We start from the raw sequence: 23,025 nt of genomic DNA, 5'->3' as shown, positions 1-23,025 counted from the left end.
TTATTATTTTTTTCCTATCTTTCAGTAGGCATCTCTCTCCGTCAAGTAAACAAAACTATTTAGTTCAGTTGAATCCTGACTTTAGGGTTTATTACACCTACCTGTCCGTCAGGCTAGATGCGTCAAGGTCACGGTGGTTGCCAAGGTTACTCTCTACCAACTCCCGTTTGCCGATCAGATCGTGTAGTCTAATAGCAAATCGGCGGGTCGTAACCATGGTAACCACGATCTCGAGCGAATTGGTGGGAAATAACCATGGTAACAGCCTCCGTGGTCTAGTGGCTAGAACGATAGGCTCACGATCTGGAGGTCCGGATTCAATTCCCGATGGGGGCATTGTCGAAATCACTTTGTGATACTGTCCTTTGTTTGGTAAGGACTTTTCAGGCTTGAATCACCTGATTGTCCGAAAAAGTAAGCCGTTTGGAGCACCAACCCGCATTGGAGCAGCGTGGTGGAGTGTGCTCCATACCCCCTCCGGTTGATTGAGGGGAGGCCGTGCCCGACAGTGGGACGTATATAGACTGTTTATGTATGTATGTAACCATGGTAACCACCAGTGACCTTGACGCATCTAGCTTGTCGGACAGGTAGGTGTAATAAGCCTTTTTACTTATACAGAAACAATACATCATAGTAATTCCTAGAAAGACTGATTCATTACTGTTTAGTAACTCGACTAAAGAGCGCATTGAGGCAAGTGTCGACTTGAAAAGGAATCTTGCAACATCTAACACTTCCTTCGCCTTCGCCCTAAATTGCAGGATATTGATTAATTAGTAATTATTACGTATGGTTAATTAACTGAACATTTTTGATTTAATTATTGAGAACAGAATATTCCAGACTGACTGATATATTTGGCTAAAAAAAGGATGTGTTATATAAAGACGTGTGTAAGTATATAAAGTGCCGATTTTGTGTGATTGTTTGATTGTTGTTTGTGTGTATTTTAGGTTAAGGTATATATTTCTATGGGTATATTTTACCTGAAATTAATAAATAATGTTACAAATGATGATTTCATTGAATCCAATTAACAAAGTTAATTAATCTTGGGTGGGGCACAATCTACTTAGTAGTGAAGTGTATGACCCCATCAACCTTGGTGTCAGGGTTACTATTCAGCCACTAAAGACCTCTGACATGGCTCATGTAACCACTAACGTACATCAGTAAGTAGTAACCGGGACCAACGGCTTAACATGCCTTCTGAAGCTCAGATGATCTTACTTTCGATTAATCAGGTGATCAGCCTGTAATGGCCTAACCAAACTAGGGATCACAAAGTGATTTTTGTGATATGCCCCCACCGGGATTCGAACCCGGGACCTCCGGGACCACGGAGGCCGTTACCTCGCTAGTTCATTTTCGATGGATATATCTCTGATTAGCTCAATTCGGATTATAGTCGTGATCTTGCGTTATATTATGTTATAAAAAAATTTGCTACTGAATTGGGTTAGTTACTAGTCCAGGTCTAACCACAATGGATCATTGTATACGCATTCATAGTTGCGTAATGCCATCAATAAATCGACCTATTTTAAAGCCTTCGACTTAATATATAACTTCCATGACCCATTGAGTGACTCAGGAGTGTGTCATTTGCCAACAACATTGTTACAAATATATGCCTATATAAAAATACTCATAAGCTATCAGCGTATTTTTTAGAGCGCCATAAACACTATATTTTATAAGCTTTTATTATGAAAACAAAGTTGTAAGTGCAATGTGAGACCCCAAAATAAAATTATATACTTTGAGTGTTTCCCTTTTTTCTTTAAGCTGGGGTATTTTCAGATATATGGGGACAGCGCAAGTGGTTAGGATTCTTCCTTTCCTTTATCTTTTTCTGTTTCATATATATTTTTCTTATATGTATTACATTTTGCAATTAATATGTATCATACACATAAGATGGTCATTTACTTGGGAAACTTGACCAAACACCGGACTGGCAAACCTTCAGGTTAGGTACTTAAGGTTATTTTTAAATTGGAAACATGGAATGAGATTCACATTCTCTCACTTATGATCGCTTGCGATATACAAATGCAAGAAAAAATAAGCTAGTTTTAGAACTTTCTAACTAAATTCCGTACAACCTTTTTATTAAAAAACAACTCTACATTTTTCTAAAGGTAACAAAAATCTTTCATCAAAAATTTTTACTAAGTAGTCCAAAACAAAACGACTTATCAGTTTCCAAAAAGCACAATAAGTACTTATACTTAAAACTAGTCACAGCCGAGACTATCGGAAATCGAAAGTAAACTTAGTTGGGCAAACTGGAATCAAACTCGAGTCGTGACTAGCGCGGCCTACTTAACGGCGGCAAATGCAGCGGTTAGTTCTTACTTAAATCTGGCTTAAATTATAAAACCAAGTATAGTTAAAAATTAATGGCGGGAACATTGTACAATATATACGATTCCGATTCGGTTTTGAAGTTGTTTGTAAATGTTTCTTTTTGGTGGTTGCTTGGAAGAAATTGCTCTAGAGCAATAAGGCCGCCCAAATTGTACTGTATTCATGTTTTATGTCTGATTGTTAAAATTTAGTTCCGTGCAATAAAGTATATTTTTATCATGTCGATAAATCGTAAAAGTCGCACGAATCACATTATGAACAGATATTTACATAACTTAATAGTCCCTCTGCTAGGCACAGATCGCCCCTCTGTAAACCGGACAGGATATGGAGTATGGAGCATGTTCCACCATGCTGCTGGAGTGCGGGTAGGTGAAGTTAACGTGCCTTTCGAAGCACAAAATCATCTAATTTTTTCAGACAGGTGAAATATTTAACAGACAGGTGGCAACATGTCTCTAAGTTCTCATTTAAGAAGACACGTGCGATTCATTCAAACAGATTCGAATACATCATCTCCCTAGCATTATCCCGTTTTTGACAGGGTCCGCTTACCTAACCTAATGATTTGACAGCACCGATTTTTTACAGAAAACCAGCCCTATACAATACAAGTTACGTCACATACCTCCGAAAATGGATTTCCCGGGAATGTGGGTTTCCTCACGATTGTTTCCTTCACCGCTGAGCACGTCATAATCATTTCAACCGGAGGGGGTATGGAGCATTCTCCACCACGCTGCTCCACTCCGAAGCACGGAATCATCTTACTTTTTCGGACAATCAGGTGATTCAAGCCTGAAAAGTCCTTACCAAACAAAGGATAGTCTCACAAAGTCATTTCGACAATGTCCCCATCGGGAATCGAGCCCGGACCTCCAGATCATGAGCCTAACGCTCTAACCACTAGACCACGGAGGCGGTCTGTCCATAAACAATTCCTAATGTTTACTTTGTTTATTTAATTTTTTTTTATTTGTATATTACAGAGGCGTTGGACGTGATCAAAGAGGAGCACACCATGCCGGCTGAGAGGCGGCGCAACAAGAGAGAGGTGCCCTTCACACACGACGAGAAGAGGATCGCTGGAGTTAGTATTATTATTATTATTATTATTAATAGCCCTCAGTGTCCCACTGCAGGGCAAAGGCCTCTCTTCCCTTCTTCCACTCTTCCCTGACCCCAGCTTGCTCGCGCCACCGTTTCGAGAAGCGGTCTAACTCGTCGCGCCATCTTTTCCGTGGCCTTCCCCGACGTCTGACAGCATTTTCAGAAACCCACTCTGTAGCTTTTTGGTCCAGAGGAGTTAGTATACTCAATACTTATTTATTTTTACACACAAGACAGACAAACAGGGGGGTTAAAATGGCCACATCGAAGCAATTCATCTAAGAAAGCAATATTGCAATTTTGCAGACCGGGAAAAAGACAAAGTCAATCTATTACACACAAGACAGACAAACATTTCAGCTTATTACCTTCCCTAAATATAACGCGGCAAGAACCCGGTATTATGTATTTTCTTTATTATAATAACCGCGTAAACATAAACAATGTATAGTTCAGCTTATTTCTGAGATCTCTTCCAAAATACCGGGAAAAAACAAACTCAAATTAGGAGAGGGCAGATAAGCGTGTACATTTATAATTCTTTACAATTAAGTACTTAATATTTTTAAGAAAAAGGGCAGAAATTACATTATGAGAGTTACGTACGAATTGACGTAGCACACTTGTCAGAAATAGTGCAAACGCGTCAAATAAAAAATTACAATATGTCGCGTTTTTCAGCGATTAATCGACATCTTTTGACGTATTCCATATAGATAACGCTTTGAGCAGAAGTTCGTCCGCATGACCTTCATTTACCGAATGATGCCACACCTTACCCACCTTAGCCTTAGCCTCACCTTATGGTTGTCTGGGAGAAATCGCTTTAAGCGATAAGGCCGCCATTTGCCATGTACTTAGTTAAGAGACTTTTTGTAATTATTTCTTTTTATTTTGGTGCAATAAAGTGTATTTGTATTGTATTGTATGAAGACCTCCAGCTTTAGCAACTTTTTGTACAACTACCTATGTACACAACTATTGCATATTAACACTTTTAATAACATTTTTTTAATGTATTGGGGCGGAAGGCAAAAGGGAAACCACTGCCCTTTTTTCCCTAAAAAAGTAGCATGGAAAATACTGCACCGACAAGAGCGTGGCTCTTAAATTGATGATGATGATGAATGTATTCTACAAACTAAATCAAATCTACATACAAACAAAACTAAATCAAATCTTACATTACCGCAGCGAACGGTAAGTATGCATGAATGTAAAATGCAATGTCCTAAATATTTCCGTAATCGGTAATGGGTTATAATTACGGTCAATCACGCATCATAATCATGATTACGTGCATTATTGATTTTCCGCAAAATAAGTACTTATTTTTCTTTATGTGACCGAGAAAATAAGTAGGACTTTAGATTCGGAATTTTCAAAATAGATTTCGAATGGGAACTATTAAACATTCGACCCACAAAGGCGGTAATGGTCCGCGGCGCGAAGCGGGGAGTTTTGTAGGCTGCTAAATTTGAAACCTATATGAACATTACAAAAATCCCTGCCCCTGGGACACTTCCGATACCAACTTGTTTTTATAGGTAGGTATCTCACCCTTTGCAGAATACTCTACCTATCTTTATAGAGATTACTATATACCTTTCTACGTATGCATTTTTTAACATGTCTAAAACATCCCATTTCACACTTCTGCCATTCAACTTAAAATGCGCTTTAACACGCTGAATGACATTCCTCAAGTGTTGAAAATAAAAGACCCGTCCTCACGAATGTTAAGAAGGCACTAATTAGTTCTAGTACACGATATTTGACAAAGAAAATATTTGTAAGTTTTGCTACTTAAATAAGTTTATTGACCAATAAAAAACACATAAATTACATTGAGATGTGATTTTATTCAACAAAACCTCGATTTCATTCAAATAATTTTCATTTCGGGTAAAATTTAGACAACATTTGTTTACCTTTTACTAGCTTGTCTATTGCGACGCGATTATAAAACTAAGGTTGGTATTAATAATCTATTCTCAGCTGAGACTGCCCTCAAGATCATGCTCAAGTCCCTGTTTTTATATGAGAACTGTCACATTAACATGATCTTGAGGGCAGTCTCGAAGCTGAGATTATTCTATTAATACCACCCTAAATACGTTTTTTATCTCATGTGTTTTACTAAACAGAAACTAATAGTCTTTCTAATTCTGATTCCAGTGTCTACTGCAATGCGTGTACCGGAAAGTGAAAGCGGTGAGTATACTTTTACTTCACTTTACACTAGCCACTTTACTTAATCTAGATTAGTAATACAATGGCAGCTTTGTTACAAGTGCCGACTCGCTTGCAAAGGTCACGGTTTTGATCCTCGTTTACCAACCGATGAGTTCTTCTTCTTTGCGACTCGATTGCGATCGATACTAAATTTGAAACCGATGAGTTTTTAGACCTTCATGGTTTCTGAATTCAAATCCAAAGAAAAAAACTAAGGCTAATGATAAACTATGTTTAAAACTTTATCAAAAACAATTTGCACAATAAAACACGACACTGTGCTAATTACTGCACTCACTGTTTAAAATAATCATTCGCGCCACGAAAATAGTCGACAGATTTTATCGAAACTAATTGACAAATCGTAATATGCAGAATCTGCGACATAAAGACAATATTATTTATCGGAATATACATGAGCTATAATTTTGAAAAGTAAGACTGAAGGCATTTACTGGGTGCTTGTCCAAAAAAGATTAAGATGACCAAAGACTAGGCTGTATGAGCTAAGTTCCCTTTGCCTACCCGAATGGGCAAATTAAAAAAAAATCTGCGACAGTAGCGCCGAGACCGAGGGACTTCTTTCGTGACATAAACTGTATTTTATACATAAGTACTTAGTTTTTCTTTTAATTGTCGTTTCTTGTAATAACACTGCTTCAGTTTAATCGCTTTTTTTAAGTGCATGATTTCAAACATTATTACTATTTATTGAAACTTGACTAATTTTAAGCATATTTTAGTTCTACCATTTTCTTTTTTGGAAAACCGATTTGTCACAACTGGCATTAAGTACTTGGCCAATCAAATTTAGTTCTATGATACAATCTTACCATTTACTATTTATTTAAGTACTTACCTAATTCTTTACCGGTTTGGTTTTGATAAGTATCAACAATCAATATTTTAAGTATAATATTATTTTCTAGTATTAAAACGTCATAAGAGCAGCTTACTATACTAAATTAGCAGAAACGCCCCGGTTTACTATTTTCTCGTTATTGTGAACCATGTCGACTGATTCCCAACAATGCCTTTGTTAGAAAATAGAGTAATTAAACGCATATTATATCAGGTTTACGATGGAAAGTTTTTGTAATGACTAGTTATACTCACATTCTACAGTAGTTTTTTTACGTGGCTTATTTTAGCTTTGTCTCAAGTGACACTACTTGGGCAAACAATTTTACAGTAGTAATTATGAAGAGCAGTCGCGAAACTAGTGCGGAATACATAAACATACATAAACTGCCTATATACGTCCCACTGCTGGGCACAGGCCTCCCCTCAATCAACCGGAGGGGGTAAGGAGCTGCTCCACTGCGGGTTGGTGGAGGTGTTTTTACGGCTAATAGCCGGGACCAACGGCTTAACGTGCCTTCCGAAGCACGGAATCATCTTACTTTTTCGGACAATCAGGTGATTCAAGCCTGAAAAGCCCTTACCAAACAAAGGACAGTCTCACAAAGTGATTTCGACCATGTCCCCATCGGGAATCGAACCCGGACCTCCAGATCTAGTGCGGAATAGTAACAGTCAATTCGCGAATAAAATGAAATTTCCGTGACCGGCCCTTTCCTTTTCGGCTGATAAGTATCTATATAACAGGTATATATATAACCTACTTAAGTATAACTTAGAGCCAGTGGCCCCGATTCCTGCAGACACATCCTAATTTTATTTTAAGTTATACCTGACATTTTCTTATCCGCATGAAAATGCAAAAACGTAATAATAAATCCGACATTTTGGCACTTTTTTTCATAACGTCACAGTGTGTTTTTTCATACAAATTCCATAGTAATTTCGTGTTTTGACGTTTAGTAAAAAGTAACTGATTTGACTAGTTGGAAACTAGCCTATTGCAAATGCAATGCAAATGCCCATTATAACACTTTACAGCTTCGCACAAATCACCAACCGCGAACCACTGTTTTATTAATAACAACTCATAAGAAATACAGCAGCAAGTCGATGCAAATCCAGTAAAAACTTTGAATTATTTACAAGCATGGTGCCATAAACTTTATGAGCATAACAAGACCTAAATACCTAAAGAACGACTGCCCCTTAGACCCACTAGTATCAAGGTTACCTGGCTATGGCTGTAAAACGCACCGAATTTATTTTTAAATCCTGTTTTTATGGTTTATTGCTGTGTAGGCTCTTAAACTGCATGTTACAGAGCTGAAGCTTAAAAAAATATAGACACCAGACAGGGAATCAGGAGCCGCAATAGTTTCTTTATTTAAGAAATATCATACTCTGCACTTGAATTAGCATTCGATTGACATAGTAAGATATTGGCCCCGATTCCTGCAGACACCTCCTAATTTTACTTTAAGTTATACCTGTCATTTTCTTATCCGCCGAAAAGGAAAGGGACGGGTGATTGACAGCTGTTAATTTTAGGAAGAATGAGTAAATATATGAATAACCCGGGCAAATCAAATAGGTATCTTGCTGGTATGCAAATCGTTTGACGTGCGCTGTCAACTTAATTCTGTCGGGTTAAAGGTTACAGTTGTTTAGCTAATTAATTATATTATATATTATTTAATGAATAATAAAGGTAAAAACATAAAGACTAGTGTTCCACCACATGCTTCGTCAAAATAAGATGGAAATTAAAAATATTTATTAATTTGTAAACTAAATTCTGTGTAAATCTGTGATCTAAATACGGGTCTGTTTTTTAGAGTAGGTACGATAATAAAACATAAGGAAAAAATGATCGCATGTAATTTTACAGTTGAAAAAAATCGACATAAATAATAACTACCATAAAATTGGAGCTTTGTTAGTGTTTTATTTCACTATAATTTATAAAAGTCAACTCCAGTTTACGATCGTATTGTCTTTATAGGGTTTCCAGTAAGTCTGCCAATCTGCCTATATATAGTAGATACTGATTTAAAACCAGTTATAAAAATATATTGGGACTGACATGTCACTTTATATCAATCCCAATCTCTATTTCAATCAACCATTCAAACAATCAACCATTTAAATAAGCTAGTTCCAACTAGTCAAAACAGTTACTTTACTTTCTACTAAGTCAAAACATGAAATTTGTATTACATTTACTTGTATGAAAAACCACACTGGGACGTCAAAGAAAACCGTGATAAAATGTCGGACTAATTATTACGTTTTCATAAATAAGATTCGTATTGAAGAATTTTCTATTTAGAAAAAGAAAATGTTATTTGTCCGTTTTATATCTGTCTTTATTTAGTAATAAGAGTTTAATAATGGTGCTAATTCCTGCAGACGCCATATAATTTTATTTTAAGTTATACCTGTCATTCTATTATCCGCTGAAAAAGAAAAGAACGTGTAATCGACAGGCATAAAATTTATGGAACACACGTCAATTTTAAGCAAAAATCTAAAACAACTGTTTAAGACAGCACGTCAAACTGATTGCATATCAGCGAGATGCCTATTTTATTCGCCCGGGTTATTCATTCGTTTTAAAATTAACTTGTTGACAATCATCCGTCCCTTTCCTTTTCGACGAATAAGAACGGACGGGTATAACGGGAGGTGTCTGCAGGAATCGGGGCCAATGTATATTAGACCTAGGATACTATCCAAGTGTTATGTCAGTCAGCCTGTCATCTACATGTTATTTAATGTTGGTATTCCAGGTGGACGGCTACGGGTTCCCGACCCTGGAAGGTCTGGTGGGCTTGTACTCCGACGGCGTCAACGAGCGAGGATACTTCATGGCCGTGCTCGAGGCGTCGCGCGAGTGTCTCATGCGCAACCATGACCAATTCTCCAGGACCGTACCCATGGGTCAGTACTGTGATTATGTGGCCTCTCCGAAGCACATACGGACAAGCCCCATATTTTAACTAACGTGTAGAGTTTGTAAACTTAGGGCGTGTAGAGTTAGAACCTTAGCTTTGAGTGGGATCTGATAACTTTGCTCTTTTTGGCAACATTACATGAATTTTGATTATTTATTTTCCCTTTTTTTAAAAATAAAATAATGTAATAGTAAAAATCCGAAAATAATCGAGATTAAACAACAATTACTATTTGTGCATCGTGGTGATAATATAAATGGAAAATAATGCTTGAGTTTAATGTGGACTTTATTACTTTAATTTATTTAAAGTTATAGAAAATGCAACACCCCGTCGCAATCTTGTTATAAGGTAGAAGACAGAAAAAATCGTGGCTTGTTCGAAGAGGGCGTGACTTACCTACCGATGTAAGTTACTGCGATTAGTGTCGCGGGTTCAAATCCCCGCTCACGCTCCAAACCACAGTATTCTAGTTTATGAGTGTGACTTCATTTCACCTCTATACACCTCTGCCTACCCCTTCGGGGATACAGTCCTTATGTTGCATACCGAATCATAATAAATTGTAACCTTACCATATACAACGTCCGGCCAAGTAGTTAAATCCGGCCAAATAGTTAATGCCATCTGCGGCAAATCTACAATAAATCACGTCAAAAAAAAACCTAAAAAAATAATGAAAAAATAAATAAATAAAAAATAATTAAATTATTTTTTTTCCAGACAACGGACGCAACTGCGATGTGTCGTTCGACATATTCGAGTGCATATCGGACCGCATCGGCGAGTACTGTGGCAACTCCGGCCTTTGAGTCTTCACTCCATTCTTCACTTCACTCCGTCATCACATCCGCCTCTTCACCCGGTTCCGAGGTTTTGGAACTGAAATGTAACACAAAAAATGCGATCTTGTAACAAAAATCTTTGAAAAACGTCAATGATGAAAATCTTAAATGTATTTTGCGATCTGTTAATGCCAACATCATAAATCAAAAACAGATTTTTTTGCTATATTGTACAGTTTTCCAAAAACTTATAATCACATTTTTTTGTGATATAATTGTCAGATTGTAAAGCTATCAATGATGTAGATAACCATAATCATCTGGTTACTGTTTCAAAATACGCTAATTTACCGTTTAAAAGAGAATTATTTTTTCAAATTTAAGAAACGAAAAGTAAGTACCTATCATTATGGCTAAATACCACTTAGTATGTAGTTTTATCGACAAATAGTTACCAATTCTTTTACCGATAAAATCATTTAGTTCTAAGTACTCATAAATGCTTATAAAAGCAATAAAATATGTATATATAGTTATAAATAAAAAATAATTTACTAAATTGTGATGCTCAATAACTTTTAGCTCATAAAGCACTGTGATTAAAAAAGTAAATTCAAAAATCATTTTTGACGTGTTAAATTTAAAATGCTAAAATGTGTTCAATATGTAAAGAGTTTATTTTTCTAAAACTTGTGGATTTTGTATCTGTCATATTTTTTTAATAATTTTACCGTCATAATTTAATCGTCACTCATGGTTCGGTGATTTCAAAATAAACATCGATCCGTGCAGATACAATCGCTGTGTATTCGTTGTTAACAAAGTGATTTGGAAAAGAATAATGGTCATTAAGATTCACACCGATGGAAACGCGGTAATCCCAAAGACATGTGACTCTTTTTCAAAACAATAATTTTCATTCAACTCTCCTTCAACTGACACTTTGTGTTGCCATTTTTTAATCGTAAAACCACCCAATCCTATTGTCAGTTGACTCGACATACAAGGATACGATACATGACAGATGTCACACCTCTTTGATTTTACCCAAGCGTATTGCTTCACGTTTCCAAATTTTCAATTCAAAATAAGCGCATATGACATTTGTTCTTTGACAGGGTGTTAGTGACATTGTAACGATAACTTTGCCCTCAGTTCTATACTTTTGCGACGAAAAATTCCACTTGATATTAACTCAGAATTATAGTGTGAATCATCCCCCTTAGTATTCGTTACGATGTCACTAACAGCCTGTATAATATTCAGTCAGTGACACGTAAACATTCACTAGGTACAGTCATGAGCAATATAATGTATCCACTTTAGGACTCTGTCGCACTAACATATTTGACATTTAGTGAGACTTACAGTTCAATTTGTCAAAAAAGTTAAAGTGACATGGTACCAAAGTGTATACATATTAATGCTCCGTACTTATCTTCAAAATTATTATGTAGGTACCTACCTACGATTTTCCCCAGTGCAACTAGGGGTTAAAAAGGCTACATTGAAGCAATTCACCTAAAAGCAATAAATATTGAAATCTGACATTTGCGCATATAAAAGTAAGTGCGGAAGTCAACTAATGTCAAATAGCAATATTGCTTTTTAAGATGAATTTATTTTATTCTTATTCTTAATAAGGCCTTTTTTTAGACCCCTTGCACCTATATAAAATTGTACAGTGTGGTAGGTATTATGGAGTCTCGTTACAATCTTAATACACTTTCGAATTAAATTATAGTTGGTTGTGAGACACGGCATATTGTCATTAAAAAAATAGCGGAAAATAAAGCTTTATAACGAACTGATAGAATAATATTAGCTTTAAGTTTTCTCTAATAAATCTCTGTAAATAACTTCCTGTTTTTGGTTGTTTCTCTTATATTTTTCCAAACAGGTTATCCTTAATTAAAGCACATAATAACGGGTTCTTACCGCGTTTAAATGGGGATATGAGACTCCCGATATTTCGACACTGTTGCAAGTGCCATGATCACGGGATGAGATTGGAGTGGAGTAGGTAGATCCATAATTTTCTACGGGCAGACATATCTGTCTACCTTCTTTCTTTGCCGCTTGTTTATGTTTTTGATATCGGAATGTTCGGAACCATCTGAACTCGCACGAAACTCACTACGACAAACCGCACTCACTGTGTCCTCACGTTTTTTCACCATATTAGGCCGTTTCAAGCTTTTTACAACACCTACTACTGGATTTCACTGCTCGATAATTTGAACCCGTCTTCCCTGTTGAAGGTTATCCTTGCAAACGGTCATGAACAATAACATGTGTCTATCCACTTTTAAATCCTGTCACACTAACATAATATTTGATATTTAGTGAGAATTAAAATTCAATTTGTCAAAAAGTTAATGTGACATAATATCACACATGTGGTGTAGTGTATATACATAAACATTCTCGGTCATGACATGTCCCTGATGACTAATAACTATCAGAAAACAATTTCTAAAAGATAATATGTGGTGATATGTGTTCACCATTATGATCTTCTTCTATCGTGTGGGTTGTGAGGTGGAGTACCAACCTCATCAACCCTGGTGTCAGGGTTACTATTAAACCGCCAAAGGCCCCTGACATGGCTCATGTAACGACTACTATACTTACATTAGTAAGTAGTAACCGCGACCGACGGCTTAACGTGCCTTCCGAAGCACGGATCATCTTTTCGAACAATCAGGTAATCAGCCTGTAATGTCCTAAAAAAACTAGGGACCACAAAGTAATTTTTGTGATATGTCCCTTTTTTTAATATTTGTGGAATCGAACCCGGGGCCTCCAGGTCGTGAGCCCAACGCTCAACCACTGGACCACGGAGGTCGTTAAAGATGATGATAATGAACCGTACAGTGACAGTCACAGGGTTAGCCATTTTGCAAACGATTATGACAATCAACAGTGACAGCGATAAAGTATTTATGCAAGTATTTATGAGATGGACATGTCACCTTATGTCAATAAATATACATTTTTTATCACTGAGTAACCCTTTATCAACTTCCGCAACATATCCAAGATGATAATCACTCACTTTTTTCTATTTAAGTATCTATTCCAGTTTTACCCACATTAAGACTTTTTTAATGCGTCTGTTATAGGTATATTTAATCAAAAAACGCCTAAACAAATTATATAGCAAATAACTTTAATCAAACATTTGTTAACGTAAGTCTATAAGGCGTTTGATGAGTATACGGAGGATGAGAACAATGCGCCAAAGCTTTATTATAAATCTGATAGATGGCGGTAAGATACGTCTACCACGTATTATGATAATATAATATGTAAACGCGTACTTTGATCAAACACCGGATGTCAATATAATTACCATAAACGCAATTATATCTTGATTTTTTGTTTTTGCAAATATCCAGTTATAGTTTAGATACCTACATAAGTTGGCGATATAAGTAAATAAGTTTTAACTGGATATTTGCAAAAATACATACAATTCTAGGATATTTTTGCGTAATTATATTGACTTCCGGTGTTCGAAGATCCACCCAAACATCAATCTTACATCCAGATAAATTATGTGAGCGATGGGTTGGTAATCTGTCACTTTTGTGTTCACCATTATTCATCAACACCCATCTAACAATTAGGGATACCAACTGGGGTACTGGGGTGGGGTGGGGAAGTTGCCTTTTTCATAACTTATTATAGTTCAGCCCCTCCCAGAAATTAATAATAATAATAATAACCCCCCCAAAATCCTACCTTACGTCCGGGTCGAACACCAGACCCACGTGGGGGGCGGACACGCGTACTATCGAAACTTACGCGGCCAACGAGGTAAAGGTAACCCATTCAATATGGAGCTCAGATCTAAAAAAGTATTAAGTAAAGGGCCGCTGCCCGGGGGCGAGCGCCGGGGCGCACCTGGAGCCAATGCTGGGTGTGACAGCATGCGAACCGTTGGCGGTGGGGGACTGAGCAGGCGGGTTCCCCCCGAACAATTGACTACAGCCGAAATCAATACTGTATCATTTAGCGATACAGCTTCTTCAAAACCGTCATCACCGATATCATCCACACATAGCCTCTTCCATTCACCCAGTTCATCACCTCATTCATTTGAATATCCACCCACATCCCGATCATCCACTGCAACCCCAATGTCGGTAGATGTTGTGCAGGAGGCAGAAGCCGATAATCCTGCATCCACTACAGGCACCAAACGCGCGCGAAGAAAATGGACAGATGAAATGAATAGATTCATCTGGCGCACTTATCTGGAAACTACTAAAATTGAAACTACAAATATGAAAAATTACCTTAGCACACTTCATCAAACATTCATTGAGACATTCCCATCCATGCAAGCATCCAGACAACGAGTAGGTGACCAACGTAGGGCTATACTGAGAAATAAACTATTAACACCTGATACATTAGCGCAGATTAAAGCAGAAGTAGAGATAGAAGTTAATAGAACACATCCTGATACATCTATAAATACCACACAACCAACTCATACTATTGGACCCGACGAAACAACACAGACAGGGAGAATGAGATGGTCCGACGATTTAAATAAAATTCTAATAAGATCCTACTTTGAAGCTACGGAGTTAGAAGCTAATATGACAGCGTACAGGAAAAAAGTCCGAGAGAAGTTTATAGAATATTGCCCACACCTAACACATCTTTCTGAGCAACGAATATCTGACCAGAGAAGAGCCATAGTAAATAACAACTACTTTACCGAAGAACAAATGCAGCAAATCCGAAGAGACGCAGAAGTTCAACTTAGCAACCTACAACACAACACTAATATACAAGACATTACACTTACAACAGACACTGACCGGACACACAACCTAGAAGAAGACTCACAAACAGAATCAGCACCGTTACCCAGCCCTCGTAGAGCTGGAAGACGTGTATCATCTTACACCCCTGTAGATCAACAATACATAACAGAGAAGTTTGCAGAAATTTTACATAAGTTCAAGAATTCACCCCCAACGACAAGACCATATATACCAAAACAGAAAACTTCTAAGAAACTAGCTCAGATTTGCACTTACTTGAACACAGATATATTACCAAACTACTTGTCAGTTGATGATGATTTTGAGACCACTCAGACAATAATATATTGTGCAGCGTATACAACAGCTATTTGTAATGGGACAAAAATATATAACACGGACAGTGTGCAACATAGACGAAAAATTAAAATCCCAGCTTGGCAAAGAAGATTACAGAAAAAGGTAGAGTCATTCAGAAGGGACATAGGAAGATTCATTCAATACATACAAGGCAATAGGAGTAATAGATTGATAGCACAAATAGAATCAATAAAAAATACATACAGAATACACTCACAATATGAAGAACCCAATTTGACAGATGAACAGTTTTTAGATACCCTTAAGCAAAAACTTAATACAGTAGCAAGCAGATTACGAAGGTACACCAATTGCACGCAGAGGAAGGTACAAAATACTCAATTTTTAAATAACGAAAAACAATTTTATAGAACACTTTCAGCAGCTACCCAACGCACTCAGAACCCACATCACACCTCTATGACACCATCTTCGGACGATTTCCACCATTTTTGGTCGAACATTTGGTCAAACCCAGTACAACACAATGATAACGCAGACTGGATTCAAATGGAGTCTAATAATATAGATGAAATGGAGTTTGAGTTCGTCCCGATAGAGGTATTTGATAAAGTTTTAATGAAAACCCATAACTGGAAAGCACCAGGTAGCGATCATATACATAATTACTGGTACAAGAAATTCACTGCAGTCCATCCAATACTTCATAACCACATTAACGATTTCATCAGAACACCGGATAAAATGCCAATCTATGTCACCCAAGGCATAACATACATGATCCCGAAAGACACAGATCACCAAAATCCAGCAAAATACCGCCCCATCACTTGTTTACAAACTATCTATAAAATCCTGACGTCTTGCATAGCAGAACTCATACACCAACACGCTGCTCAAAACAATATTCTTGCAGAAGAACAGAAAGGATGCCGTAAAAATATGTATGGATGTAAGGAGCAACTGATTATCGATTCAGTTGCTATGAAACAAGCTTACTATAATAAAAAAGACATCAACACCATGTATATTGATTACCGTAAAGCGTATGATTCAGTACCTCATAGCTGGCTCATATATGTACTAGAGCACTACAGAATCCATCCAACAATAGTTAAATTTCTAAAAATTTCTATGCAGAACTGGAAAACCAAACTGAAACTCGTGGGGGACAGTGACATCGAAACCAGAGATATCCCTATTAAACGTGGAATATTCCAAGGGGATGCGCTTAGTCCATTGTGGTTCTGTCTCGCTTTAAATCCACTCTCTAATTTACTAAACCGATCAAACCAAGGATTTACTATTACTGACGAAACCAACTACAAGGAAACATCGCTGACACACCTCATGTACATGGATGACATTAAGTTATACAGTAACACTACACAGTCACTACATCACCTAGCAGACATCACCCAAACATTCTCAAACGACATACGCATGGATTTTGGTATCGACAAGTGTAAAACATTTTCAGTTAAAAATGGTAAAATTGAGCGAAATGACTATATACTAGAATCAGGAAGTTGCATAGAATCCCTAAATTCCGAAGAAACATACAAGTACCTGGGATTTCAACAGGCCCGCCAAATCAACCAAAAATATATAAAAAATGAGCTAAGAAAGAAATTTAAACACAGACTGAATGTAATCCTCCGATCGAAATTGAATTCTCGTAACCTAGTAAAAGCAGTTAACACCTTTGCAATCCCCATACTTACATATTCGTTTGGTGTCATCAGCTGGTCAAAAACGGACCTCATAAATCTACAGCGCACTATTAATACCACAATGACAGTTCATCGCAAACATCACCCTAGAGCATGTACTCAACGACAGACGCTGCCACGAGATGAAGGGGGGCGAGGAATTATAGATATCTGTAATTTACATAATAAACAGGTAAAAACATTAAGACAATATTTCCATCAACGTATGCATCATTCCACTTTGCACAATACAGTGTCGAATGCAGATAAACGATCTACACCCCTAAATCTCCAAGATCACAACCCCCAAAGATGCGAACAGATCACTGAACCCAGAGATAAGATAGCCTCATGGGAGCAGAAGTCTCTGCACGGCAGACACCGCCACGACCTCCAACAGCCGCACGTCGACAAAGCTGCGTCGAACACTTGGTTGCGGAGGGGGAGCTCTTCCCAGAGACTGAAGCTTTCATGATCGCCATTCAAGATCAGATCATTGACACCCGCAACTATCAGAAACATATCATCCGGCTACCCAACTTACAGACAGATACATGTAGACGCTGCCAAAGTAGTTCTGAAACAATACAGCATATCACTGGCGCATGCAAATCTATAGTCCAAACAGATTATAAGCATAGACACGACCAAGTAGCAGCAATAGTACACCAAAATCTAGCATTTAAATATAAATTTGTTACAGAAAAAGTTCCGTATTACAAATATAAACCACAAGCTGTATTAGAAAACGATAGATATAGAATATACTGGGATAGAACCATCATCACTGATAAAACAGTTCATTTCAATAGACCGGATATACTTTTATTTGACAAAATCAATCAGACCGTATTGCTTGTAGATATAGCCGTATGCAATACTCACAACTTACTTACTACACATGCTGAAAAAATTGCCAAATACACCGACCTTGCTATAGAAATCCAAACACAGTGGCAAGTAAGAACTGTTAAAACGGTACCCATCGTTGTTTCCACCACAGGCGTCATACCTAAAACACTCCACACTAGTCTCCAAACTCTCAACATGCATCCATCCACACTCACACTTCTTCAAAAAGCAGTAATTCTAAATACATGCCGCATCGTCAGGAAGTTTTTATCTCTGAAACAATAAAAGCACTTGGCTACGGCCCGTGCGACTTGAACCTCTTCGGAGAGAATTATAAATATATAAAGAAAAATAATAATAATAATAAAAGAAGTTTATTCAACCACAAATATTTTACAAAATTGCTTAAACCTAATTACATGTAACACATTCAGTCGTGGCCGAAAAAGAGGAGCCTCAGCATTGCTGCTGCTTTTCAGTCACCCCCTGTATAACCAGGTCTTACGGGTCTACATAGTCCTGTCTAAAAACTTTTTACACATTCGTGATGTGGACACGTAATTTCTAAAATTTTAGTAATAAGTTTTAGGAATGTGATCCTACTGCATGTTCGGCTTTTTGGTAGTGCTACCATATCACCTGTACTTTTACGTACGTAATATATAGAGGTATATATTTTTTATATGCCCATACATAGGTACCTCAACACATGACAAGAAAGCAATATGCTTTACATTTAGAAGATAAACAGGGGAGTTAAAATGGCCACATCGAAACAATTCATCTAAGCAAGCAATATTGCTATTTGACATTTGTTTGCATTGCGCATTTAATTTTATATGCGCAAGTATCAAATTGCAATATTGGTTTTTTAGATTAATTGCTTCGATGTGGCCATTTTAACCCCCCCCAGGAATGTTAACAGCAGGGACACTCAAACGTTCGTTGTCACATTTCAACACATTGTGGCCGTTAGAGTCGACCAAAGAAAGCATAGTCCGAATAATAAGTAAGAACTAACCGAGGAATTAAACATGGGACCCATGAAACCAGCTAATTGACAATGAAACACAATAACAGAAACAAGCAATTATCCATTATCCTCGAATAATACTTAATCAAAACTAGACACTCGTTTCACAACAAACTAATTACAATAATTCATTCATTTGAAGTGAACTCCCACGGGTTTTTTATTTCCTGCTTCGTTTCGGAAACGTGTTATCTTAGACGGAATATCGTTCGCGTGCATGCGCTTGCGTAGTCGCGACTGTCAAATTCATACGTTCATATTGTTCAGGAGGGTTGCGTCACACCCCGGAGAGTCTAAACAAAAATCTCTTTCATACCGAGTACCACGTAAGTGCGAGCGAGACATACAGAACGCGCACGTTCTCCCTTACTCCTTAGCGGCTTACGGCCATTTAGATTAATGTAAGACCCACAAAGGGTGGGGGGGCAAGTCTAGCTCGAATCAATTGATGCGGAGCGGAGAGTTACTGATTTTAATACTTTAATCTATGTTTTTGTATAAGTGAGAGCGAGAAGCAATTACAGTGGACTTTAGCACTTTAGCCTTATACTTGTCATTGTGTTTTATTTTTATTCAAAACGTATTCCGTAACGCAGCCCTAGTCACTGTAAAAAAATGTGCTAAATTTTTCGTAAGTTCCGCTATCAGTGGGTTCTTCTTTTGGGTTGATTTCACTTCATGGGGGGGTTAAAAACGCCGCCGCATCGAAGCAATTTTTTCCGTAAGTACTGAGAGTGCGCTATCAGTGGGTTCTTCTTTTGGGTTGATTTCACCTCAGGACGGTCAAAAACGCCACATCGTAGTAAATCAACTAATTAGCAATATTATAATTTGACATTTGCGCATATAAAAGTAAGTGCCCAATGCAAGCAAAAACGTCAAAATTACGAAATAAACTACAGAAAAATTAAATGACTGTGGGCCTGTTCACACTAGCGATTTGTCCACCGATTTGTCCAGCGATTTTTCAGCGATTTCACGGCGAGGCGAGATCGCGGCGTATACGCGACATCGCGGCATGCACGGACACTGGTTGACACGGTGCCTTATTATTGTATATTGTTTGTTGATATGATGGGAATGAGGTAGTCAAATATTATAAATTATTCACTACTTTGAAAGATTTGCGAATATATTTGTGATTACATTATGAAGAGGGAGTTTTATAAACACATAAGAATTAACTAGGTATCTAATTGATAGATACTTATAATTATAACCGTGAATACAGCTGTGATAGAAATATTCACTCACCTGACGCAAAAACTATTTGAGACACGGATTTATTGAAATTTAAAAGCAGCCTTATTCTGAGAGTAGCGACATCTATTGTATGACTTTTGGAAGGTCTTCAATTAAACATTACTTTGTTATATTTGCCTGATTCCCCGATTGTCCGAAAGTAAATTGGTTGGAACTTGGAAGATTTAAGACTAAAGGACTTATTACACCTAGGTAAGTGTAGGTCAAGTTCACCGTGGTTGCCATGGTTACTCCCCATCAACTCCCGTTTCCCGATCCGATCGTGTAGTCTAATAGCAAATATCGTAACCATGGTAACGGTGATCTCGAGCGAATTGGAGGGGAGTAACCATGGTAACCACCCGTGACCTTGACACACAGGCTAGGTGCGCACATATCGGGCAGGAAGGAGTAATAAACGCTTAAGACCCAGAGGGCTTGACGTCGGCGTCGGATACGATTTGGTGCGAGGCGGGGAGTTAGTTCTATATGTTGTATTATTCTTTATTCTATAACTTTGGTCTACAGATTCGGACGCAAGCGTCAAGTATTTACCTATTTCCTCGTTACAACTCATAAGCACGGAGCTAACAAAATTGACGATGCTATCTACATTGTCTGCTTGTCCCACGACCTCACAACATACCTACTAAATTCAATTGTGTATACTAATTGACGCGATAAGGTTCACCTCTGCATCATTAATTGACTAGGTTTTTCCTAATTCCTTGGATCCGGGAGCAAATGTAGTATTAGGCTGAACTATGACAAGTTTTAATTGAGTTATTAAATCTCATTGAAGTTCTTTACGTAATTAAGTATTTATTAATTTCTCACAGACATTTACAAAGAAATCTTATATACCTACAAACAGTGCATATTAAGAAGAGAACAACAACTTTTTCATCATATATTATAATCTGTGAGACTGGTGCCTAAACTAAATACAACAGAATCTATCTTATAGGTCATTTTTTGCGTACGTATATTTTAAGTTTCATAATCATCACTAGCCGTACGACGCCCACTGCTGGGCATAGGCCTCCCCCAAGGATCTCCACGACGATCGGTCCTGCGCTGCCCGCATCCAGCGGCTTCCCGCTATTAAATAGTGCTCAGACTTTATATTACGAATATTTAAGTTTCATAATGGCTGTAAAATGTGTACCTATAAATATTTCTAACTGAATTTATGGTAGGTTTTATGAGTTCATATTGTGCATTTTGAAATAAGGAATTAGTTTTTTTATTTTTTAATCTCACTTTATAATGTCCCTAGTAAACAACTATTAAATAGTGCTCAGACTTTATATTACGAATATTTAAGTTCATTTTTAATTCAGTTATTTACTTAGATGGATGTACCTCTGACTACCCCAATTGGGATATAGTGGTGAGCTTATGTTGTGTTATGTTGTGGAATTGAGTGAGGTTGCCTGAATTAGTATTTATTTTGAATATGTCAAAGGAAACATAAAAAACAAAAACCACAAGAGAAACCACTGCCCTATTTTTCCCTAAAAAAGGAGCATGGAGAGTTAGGAGAATGCTACACCGACAAGAGCGTGGCTCTTAATTTAGTGATGTGATGTCAAAGATATAAATTAATTTATTTTGAATGGATTCTTTATTCTTCAAGCCTGAAAAGTCCTGACCTGATTGTCCGAAAAAAGTAAGATGATCCCGTGCTTCGGAGAGCACGTTAAGCCGTTGGTCCCGGCTATTAGCCATAAAAACACCTCCACCAACCCGCAGTGGAGCAGCGTGGTGGAGTATGCTCCATACCCCCTCCGGTTGATTGAGGGGAGGCCTGTGCCCGGCAGTGGGACGTATATAGGCTAGTTATGTTATGTTATGTCTTTATTCTTATTTACCAAATACAGTCTGACAATGAAACAACTTGTCAGAGACCAATGTTCCCAGTCCAATTAACGAAAATACGTGTCTATTGTTGTCGTTATCTTAAGAATACTGTAACATGCAAACAGCTACTTTACCAATTATTTTTCTGGCTAAATTCCCCTTCAGATCATCATCTATAAACCAAGCTTTTAATACGAATTTAATCATCCCATCCTAAAATCTTAAATTTACCTTTAATGACAGGTCAGGGCAAAACAACTTATTAAAGTATTCGCCTATTTCCAAGTAACCATCTACCATAGAATAAAGAATATTACTACGTACTTATAGAATGGCAACTCTCCCCTCCCCACCAGCGGCTGAGATAGGTTTACCTCAACCCCCCTCGGCCTTACTTCAGTCTTCAATCGTATGGCGTCAGACGTTACACACACACAGATGCGCGTGTACAATAACGCCAATATGTAGTGTCTGTGTCCGGGGTGTGCCAGTACCACCACGGTACTATCATTCATGTCTGGATCTTAAATGTTTATCACGTGTTCATCGGTGAAGGAAAACATCGTGAGGAAACCCACATTCCCGAGAAATGCGTTTCGGAGGTATGTGACCTAACCTGTATTGGACTGGTTTCCCTTTCGCGGGTTGAAAGGTCAGACTGGCAGTCGTTTCTATAAAAAAACCGGACCTGTCAAATCTTCAGGTTAAAACGAGATAACACTACCGCCACGTATATCCACTAACTACGTTCCTTTCACTCTTATCAAAATCTTCAAACTTGCTCGCCAGTGTAGAGTAGATACCTACTCTTGACCTGGCCTTTCTTCAAAACGTACAATAATTTGAATATTGTTAATATGCGAGTACCAAATATCCAATAAGTAAGTAGCACTC

General features: G+C 37.6%; 1 protein-coding gene across 1 annotated transcript in view; it reads left to right on the top strand.

The window, feature by feature from the left end:
• The window catches only part of LOC126367108 (general odorant-binding protein 70), a 41,642-nt gene extending 29,450 nt beyond the window's left edge, over positions 1-12,192 (top strand). Inside the window, exons 3-6 of the mRNA XM_050010516.1 lie at positions 3,366-3,466; positions 5,665-5,700; positions 9,375-9,525; positions 10,263-12,192. Coding sequence (XP_049866473.1) covers positions 3,366-3,466; positions 5,665-5,700; positions 9,375-9,525; positions 10,263-10,351 — 377 coding nt within the window. The 3' untranslated portion in view covers positions 10,352-12,192. The remainder of the gene's footprint in view (positions 1-3,365; positions 3,467-5,664; positions 5,701-9,374; positions 9,526-10,262) is intronic.
• Positions 12,193-23,025: the final 10,833 nt, after the last annotated feature.

The sequence above is a fragment of the Pectinophora gossypiella genome, chromosome 5, assembly GCF_024362695.1.
Source record: "Pectinophora gossypiella chromosome 5, ilPecGoss1.1, whole genome shotgun sequence".
NCBI classification, from domain to species: Eukaryota; Metazoa; Arthropoda; class Insecta; order Lepidoptera; family Gelechiidae; genus Pectinophora; species Pectinophora gossypiella.
Note: the sequence above shows the minus strand (reverse complement) of the source record. Positions and strands in the feature narration are given on the sequence as shown.